Source organism: Cyphomyrmex costatus, unplaced genomic scaffold (genome assembly GCF_001594065.2).
Source record: "Cyphomyrmex costatus isolate MS0001 unplaced genomic scaffold, Ccosl1.0 scaffold355, whole genome shotgun sequence".
In the NCBI taxonomy this organism is placed as follows: Eukaryota; Metazoa; Arthropoda; class Insecta; order Hymenoptera; family Formicidae; genus Cyphomyrmex; species Cyphomyrmex costatus.
The window spans coordinates 250,765-259,945 of record NW_017277720.1 but is presented as its reverse complement, the minus strand read 5'-3'; the positions used below and the strand labels follow the sequence as shown (position 1 = coordinate 259,945).

Sequence of the window (9,181 nt, the reverse complement as noted above, 5' to 3'; positions counted from 1 at the left end):
GCAATAATCATTTTCTTTCTGTTGCGAAACTGCGCGGAAGAGAGAATTATATGACTTGGAAGATAGCAATGGAAAATCTACTCACTATAGAAGGATTGTGGACGGCGGTGCTTGGCACATAAACTGACGCGGATAAAGTTGCAAAAGCAAGAATTATACTCAGTGTTGATGAGGCTTTGTATATACATGTGGCGAACGCGGAAACAGCAAAGGATGCGTGGAGCAGTTTGTCATTGGCATTTCAAGATGATGGCCTTACACGAAAAGTCGGGTTACTGCGGAAAATTATCACAACAAAATTAGAAAACTGTGAATCTATGGAGAAGTATATCAATGAAATCATGTCTACTGTACATCAACTAACAGGTATAGGTTTTCAAATTAATCAAGAATGGCTAGGGACAGTTTTATTAGCTGGTCTTCCGGAGCATTTTCAGCCAATGATCATGGCATTAGAAAGTTCAGGGATGATGATTACCGGAGACTCAGTTAAGGTTAAGCTGTTGCAAGAATCAAGTAATTTTGAAAAATTGAAAAGTTCAAATGAAAATAATTCAGCAGCCTATCTAGCAAGATGTTACGCAAGAGATTCGCGAATGAAACAAAAGTCGATAGTTAAAATGTTGGACGTGTGGAAAGTTAGGACATATTTCAAAAGATTGTTGCAACGGACACATGGCGAACGAGTGCAGTGACAAGAAGAAAGATGATAAGGAAAACAAGGAAGATTATACTGAAGGTAGTAGTACTAAAACAGCATTTCTTACTGGAGCTTTTCTTAGCAAATATCAAGAAAGCAAGGACACGGATTGGATTCTGGATTCCGGAGCCTCTGTACACATGACGCCGAATAGAGAATTTTTTGATTCTTTTACAGAATTTGATGGAATGGAAATTGCGATGGCGGATATATAATAGTAAACTGTATGCAAAAGGTAAAGGCAATGTGTGATGCTATCAATATCATTATATGGTAAGAGTACTGAAATTATTGTAGAAAATGTGCTTTCCGAATTTAAGTGTTAATTTATTATCGGTAAGCAAAATAACTGAAAAAGTTTTTTTGTTGTTAGATTTGATAACAATATTTGTAAGGTACTTAAAGATAACCATGTAGTCGCTACTGCCAAAACAGTAAATAATATTTACAAACTGGTGCAATGAGTTGATACTGCACTCAATTGCAAGGTTAACACAAATAAGAATTCACAATGGCATAGAAGATTGGGACATTTAAATAGAAGAAGCATGAAACTGCTACGCGATCAACATGCAATAGGCCTGAAATTTGAAAATCCAGACGGTCCACAATGTGAGATTTGTGTCCGAGGTAAACAAGCACGTCAGGCTTTCCCGAAAGCAAGAAAAAAGTTAAAAACTTCAAAATCCTTGGAACTAATACATACTGATATCTGTGGGCTGATGGAACATGCATCGTTAGGAGGCTCAAGGTATTTTATACTTTTTATAGACGATTTTTCGAGGTATTTAAGTATATATTTTTTGAAGAATAAAAATGAAGCCTTAAGTGTATTTAAAAAGTATAAAGCCTATGTTGAAAAGCAAACAGGTTTACGTATTAAAGCTTTGCGCTCAGATAACGGACGAGAATTTGTTAACGAGGAATTTAGAAGTTTTCGACATAATATCTATGTTATAGATTTTAAGATTATATATTTTGCGCATTGCTAACAGCGTTGACTCTTAATAGCCTTTATGTATTTACTTAATTTTTTGTATTGTTTTAAAACATATAAGAGTCTATAATTCAATTATATTATTAATTTATTAAATTTTTTAGAAGTTTTCTTCAAGAAGAAGGAATTCAGCATCAATTAACAATTCATTACACCCCCTAACAAAACGGTTTGGCGGAGCGTTGCAATCGGACGGTAGTAGAAGTGGAGTAAAACTCCACATGAGCAGTGGACAAGAAAGAAGCAAGTCTTATCTCATTTAAGGGTGTTTAAGGTATTAGCACATATTCCAAGAGAGCAGCAAAAAAAATGGGACGAAAAAGCAAAATCATGTATTTTTCTCGGATATTTAGAACATACAACAGGATATAGACTATATAATGAAAATACAAAAAGGATATTTAAAAGTAGAGATGTAGTATTCTACGAAGATGAAGAATCTGTGACCTGTATAAAAGATGAAGAGCAGACGAATCCCATTTCTAGAAAAGCATCGATAAATGAAAATGAGGATAAACAAACTTACGAAAGAGTACCTATTATTCTGCAGAATAATGTAGACTCAGTGAGGGTTAATGAGTCAGAAGAGATTGAGGATAATTTGGAGGTTTTTGAAGCCGATGAAGAAACAGAAGGATCAAGTAAGGAAAATGAAAAGTTAATAGAGGACGGATCAAGTAGAGAAAATGAAGACTTAACAAAGGATGTAACTATTGCAGATAATCAGGACGAAACGTATCAAGTTTTAGAGGAAAGAGAATCCATTCTCCGTAGGAGCGATCGATTACATAAGCCAAAAAGTTGGAAAGATTTCTTTACTTACAACGCATCTGTAGAATCAGTAATGAGTGAAGAAACGGAACCTAAAACTTTCAAAGAAGCTTGTAGCGGAATACATAAAAAGCAATGGAACGAAGCTATGAAAGAAGAGTACAATGCACTGTGCACTGATAAGAAATGAAACATGGGAATTGTGCTTACCGCAAAAAGGAAGGAAAATTTTGAAAAGTAAGTGGGTGTACAAATTAAAACCAGGTTTGACCGAATGCCCACCACGATACAAGGCGAGACTAGTAGTCAAAGGTTATGAACAGATTCAGGGAATAGATTACAACGAAACCTTCTGCCCAGTAATAAGATTTAACACTCTCAGATGTTTGTTTGCTGTAGCCGCAGATCGAGACTATGATATAGAACATTTGGATGTCGTAACAGCCTTTTTGAATGGACAATTAGAAGAAGAAATATATATGGAACAACCACAAGGATTTATAAAGAAGAATCAAGAAGATAAAGTTTGCAAACTCAAGAAAGCGCTTTATGGATTAAAACAGGGAACATACACCTGGAATAAGAGACTAGAACAAGTTTTAAATAAAATTGGCTTCAAACGATCAGAAGTGGACAACAGTTTATACATATTAAAAAAGGATGAAAAAGTTATGTATCTGACAACTTATGTTGATGATCTTTTGTTATTTACAAATGATCAGAACTTGAAGAAGAAAGACATTGAGAAGCTTGAAGACAAATTCAAAATGAGAAATTTAGGCCCAGTGTCAAGGATTCTTGGCATCAATGTTTATAGAGATCGAGAGAAGAAAGAAATTATTTTTGATCAGAAGGAATATTTAGAAAATATCTTGAAACGTTTTAAAATGGAAGATTGTAATCCAATTAAAACACCACTCGATACAAATTTAAAACTGACAAAGGAGATCACCGAAGAAGAGGATGTACAGAAAAACATTCCTTATAGAGAAATTCTTGGAAGTCTAATGTACGCTTTTCAAGGAACACGACCGGATCTAGGTTGTGCGATCACAACCTTAAGTTCTTTTTCGGAGAATCCAGGGAAATCATATTGGATGGCGTTAAAGCGAGTTTTACGCTACATTAAAGGTACGAAGGACTTAAAACTAAAATTTAGTGGGTCCAAAGGCGCGAAACTTGTTGGTTATAGTGACGCTAATTGGGCTGGTGATATTGATAGTCGTCGTTCTACTAGTGGTTATATTTTTATGTTAAGAAATAATGTAGTATCATGGTGTTAAAAAAGGCAACAAAGCGTTTTACTTTCAACTACTGAGAATCAGAGTATATAGCGATAATTTTAGCTAGTCAAGAATTGTTATGGTTAAGAGAACTGTTAAAGGATATAGATAATTTTAATGTAACAGAACCAATTGATCTTTATTCTGATAATCAAAGTGCAATTAAACTTGTGCGCTCTAATAATTATCATGCGCGATCGCAACATATTGACACAAGATATAAGTTCATAAAAGAAAAAGTCGCTAATAAGATAATAAATTTAAAATATATTAATACTAAAAAGATGATTGCGGATGCGCTAACTAAACCTGTAACGTACGAAAAGAACAAATTTTGTAATCAAAGTATGAATTTGATAAAATAATATTATAAATGCGAGTTGAAATAAATAGGAAAGTATTATTATATGTTCACATAAAATATTATATTTTATAACACCTATAGTTCAAGTGAGGGAATGTTGGAATAATAAAGTGATCTAAAGGTGTATCAAGCTATAGGAAGTTTAGGCGTTTAGTATGAAGCTAGATATTAGATAACTATTGCGTTCTTCTGTTCTTTCTTGTATGTCTTCTTGCTACTAAGTTTGTATTATTGACTATTGAGATTAATTAATAAACCTTTATTAATTACAAATCTATCCTTCTATATTAGTTATTAAAGTAAGTAACTTAAAACTAACAGTTCAAGCTCGAACAAATTCATTTCTTTCTGTGTATGTTTATCGAAGTTTAATCAATCCAAAAAAAAAAAAATATGTTAATAACAAGGCTCAATAAATTTAAAAAATAATTAAAAGAAACAGGGCTACGAGCCAACATTCGTTAAAATATAAAGGCCTTAGTAAATATAATATGTCATTAGTTAAAAATAAATATAAAGTTTAATAAAATTTAAAAACAGACGTTTCGACCTTTATTAGGTCATTTTCAATGTTAAAAAAGTCGCAAAATCGTTAACAATTTACAAAACTATGGTAATTATAAAATTAAAAAAGCGAAGAAATGTATAAAATATTGACAAAAAAAACGAAAAATATGTTTTTAGATTTCAAGACAAGACTCTGCGCTCGGCAATTAGGCGGTCGCTTATATTGAGTTTGATGATGTCGCTTTTGGTCTTCGATCGGACCATATATGGTAATATTCGTTGCGCTAGAGGCGCGATCGCGTGATTAAAGAATGTGCAATCTTGCACTTCCGCTGTCGGTTGCCATGCCGAGTGCATTTAGGTATTTCGCGCGCTATGATCTTAGATCGACGCTTTGTCGCGCGCGGTTTAAAGAATGTGCAGACTTGCATTTCCGGTGCTGGTTGCTATGCCGGTTGAAATGAAATAATTGATAAAATAAGTGATAGCCATTCGGGCTATAACAGAATCAATTCCATCTTTGATATATAAAAATCTTTATTGAGTAAAACAGTAACATTTCCTTTGTCGGCATTAGTAATAAGAACGTTAGGATGTTCCTTTATAAATTTTTTGGTTAATTGTAACCATTCTAAAATATTTTTTTCAATAAAACTTGGTGAAGGAAAATTGTTATGAAGTCTATTAAGAATGGGAATAGAATTATTTCTGACATAATTGACAATATTATCAGGACGGCCCCTAATATTACCCTCAATATGCTTAATAAATTCAATAATTGTTCTTTCTTTATTGTATCCATTTATAGGAAGACCAAATTTTTCACCAAGTTGTAATAAGAACTGTACCTTCAAAGGAACGTCAATGTCACTTAAATTAATAAACCATTTGTTCTGTGGTATGTCAAGAGTAACCGAGTCTGTAAAACTAACTGGATCAACATAAATTTTCTCAGTGTCAGAATTGATATTAAGTGAAGAACTAGAAGGTAAAATTTGATTTCTATTAGAATTGTCATTTGAGATGTTACAATAATAATTAATAGGATTGATTCTTGATTTTGTTAATGCTAATCTTTTATTATTAAGCCAGTCAATTTTATTAGAGATACGACGCATTTGTTTAAAAAAATATAAATTACCGATAAAATCCAAATATTTAAAGAATTCGTATTGTACTCGGGAGGGTCTTAATAAACAAAATGATACAGAATCTTTACCAGAAACTTATTCTCAGATTATTAACTCTCTCTCTCCTTCGTAAATTTCCTTACTTTCTTCACTTTTATTCCCACTTTATTTTACCCCTTCCAGATTTTCCCCTTATTTCCATTTGTTAGTTCCTTTGTACTTGAGATGTTCGGTTATTCTGATTTTAAATTGTTTAGTGTCAACATCTTAAATGGTCTCTCTTCGCATTGTTCTAATTATTAACTAATCATAATTGTACTTTAATACAATTACAAGGTAATTGATTATAATTTAATTTAATTGATACTAAATTAACAAAATGATGTGATGTACGTACAATATGTTGTAATTTTACATTATATTCATTTCAATTTATTGCCTTGAGAATTGACTCTTTTTACTGATTGATAATTGACTCTTATACTATTTTCATTTCTTTATTTTTTTGTATTTATCACTGACACTGTATTATTACTTGACTATTTGATTTAGAAATGTGGAGTATTTCATTAACTAATTCGATGATTGCGTTGTTTGATGGACTCTTGCCAATGTGCGCCAATATGATTGAGTATCCAATTGCGAGTGAGATTAAACACTCACATCAGAAGATTTATGTACATATTTTTCGTTTTTTTGTCAATATTTTATACATTTCTTCGCTTTTTTAATTTTATAATTACCATAGTTTTGTAAATTGTTAACGATTTTGCGACTTTTTTAACATTGAAAATGACCTAATAAAGGTCGAAACGTCTGTTTTTAAATTTTATTAAACTTTATATTTATTTTTAACTAATGACAACCAAAAAAAGTTTTATTTTTAGTAATTTTAACATTTAATTATATACATGTATTATATGTTTATATATAATACATTATACATCATATAAAATATATAACATATGGCAAATGGCAAATTTAAAAATATAATAAAAATCTGTATTAATTATATACAAAATAATTATCTGTAGATAAAGATATGTATTAAGAATAGTTTACTAACAGTCGAGAAATAGATATGGCTACATAGTTTGTACCTCCTTTCTCAGATGGCGATAGTGTATAGTATGTTGTAGAGATCCTCAAGTAAAAGAGATGCGCGATCTGGAATCGCTACTGGATTAGTTGATGGCGACGTCGCAAGAATATGGCGCAACCAATGGCGCAATCGTATTATATTCCTACTTACAAGTATGTGACACCATATGACACACAAGTTTGACATACAAGCACATACAAGTATGACACACATATAACACACATATGACTCGAAGGTCGCCATGTTCTTGCGAATGCTCGAAGTTCGCGCATCTCTTACTTGAGGATCTCTAGTATATAGGGTGTGGTCAAGTTGTCGCTACGAAACATTTTTTGATTGATCGATCAGTAAAATTCTTTTTTTTGATTGATCAATCTAATGTTTCAAAGTATTTGTAGCGGCAACTCGACCGCATTCTCTATGATCTTGTATGTGCGAAATGGATCAACGTAGAGATTTTCCAGCTTCTTACTCACACTTTTTAGGTTTCTTTCTGACTTTGAAACAGAAATTTGAGTATTGAAATAAACATAATACAAAGTACATTCTAATATTCAGTAGGTTTTAATCGTTTTTCTTATAATCTATTATATCTTGAATCAAAAGCTTAACAATTAAATTTTCAATATGATTAGTATATTTTGATACTATATTTTAAGTAATTGTTTTTATTATTTTTGGTTTAAGTAATTTTATTTATATAAATAATGAATATATATGTTGTGTTTTTTTTTAGATTTTACATTGCTTGCAGTATAAATAATTAATAAATAATTATTAATTAATAATAGACATAAATAATTACTATAATAGTATTATTTTCTATAATGGATAGTAATCTTTAAATAATTTTATTTGACATTGAATTACTTAAATAAACGTTTTTTAATTATTTGCTGCTTTGTATGCATTATTATTGTATCTATTTCATTTAAACACTATTAAATAGTTATAGCAAATCTAATTGTAAACAACCTGTTTGATTTCTGTCACTAATCTTTTTGCAGATTATGTTTGATCACTTTCTTCACCTTTTACCATCAAATAGACAGATCTGCTTAGTTTCTATCGACAATCCAATAACAATTTTTATATGATTTCTGCTATAAAATCTTACCGAAATTGATCGAAAATGGTAAATCCTATGTCAATTCTGTTTTTCTATCGACGAAATCTACAGTAAATATTTAAAAAAAATCTATTTTCATAACAAATCTGACTATTTAAGAAACAATCAACGTGTTATAAACTTTTTATTATATGCAATAAATAAACTTATACAATTTTAGTCAAATAATATATGCATGCAAAATTCTTAGCAACTTAAAATTTGATAAAATTATTAGACATTTGACATTATTTGACATGCAATAGATTAAAATTATTCGCTATTTATTGAATATACTGTTGACCCAACTAATAGACTTATGTGTGTATTATATTATACATGATTATCCGCATTGTTACTTGATCCTTAGCATTATCGCATATGGTTGATTTACTTATTTCTCCTAAGTCTAAATCTTTTCATATTAGTAAAATAATAACTACCTCTGATAAAAAATCGATTTGAGTAAGAAATACACAAAAAAAAACACGGAACTCGTCATATTTCATAAGGGAAAAAAAGTGTGGAGAAGAAGTTTGGAAGATACTTAGTCTACCCCACGTTAAGCAAGGATGTGCAAAAGGATTCCGAAGTACGTACATAGAACGAACGTTTTATTACAGTTTTCATCCGCAGATTAGCCCCTTTGGAACCATTGATACTCGAGAATCCGGCAGTTTATAGCCCCTCATAAAATCTATTTGGTGTTTCCGACTCAGGCGGACTGGACTCAGGCAAGAATCGAACAAAAAGGTATCTTTACGTTGGCGTAGACCCGTGGAATTTCCAAGTATGCTACGTAAGGTCTATACGTTACGTATGTCTCCAATTACGCGCAGGTTGCCGACCGGGTGTCCTTTCCTTTCAAAATTTAATCCTTGAGAATATCAAAGGATAACGCCAATGTCCAAGTCTTGCTCATCCCCGGCCGTTTTTCTCCGTTATCTTTGACGCCGTGTTTTCACGTGCGTGTTCCGCGAATATCATGACAGTCCCTATGGCCTTTTGTAGTCTCCTCGCATTCCGAAAAATATGGCGGGGGTCTTCTTGAGCGGCACAAAGGTGGGCAGATGTGTGCCACAAATCTATAACTTTCGTAACTTTTTATTTTACAAATTTAACAATTTCAAGATTTAAGATGTGTAACAAATACATATTTAAATAACCCAAAATTCATATTCTTATAATTTAGAATATATGCAAACAATTTGGGATGTGT

General features: G+C 31.6%; 1 protein-coding gene across 1 annotated transcript; it reads left to right on the top strand.

Moving 5' to 3' along the window:
- Window positions 1-341: 341 nt before the first annotated feature.
- LOC108776354 (uncharacterized) lies at window positions 342-915 on the top strand. Its single transcript, XM_018542954.1, has 2 exons — window positions 342-516; window positions 659-915. The coding sequence occupies exons 1-2, from the start codon at window positions 342-344 to the stop codon at window positions 913-915; spliced, it is 432 nt and encodes a 143-aa protein (XP_018398456.1).
- The last annotated feature ends 8,266 nt before the right edge of the window (window positions 916-9,181 follow it).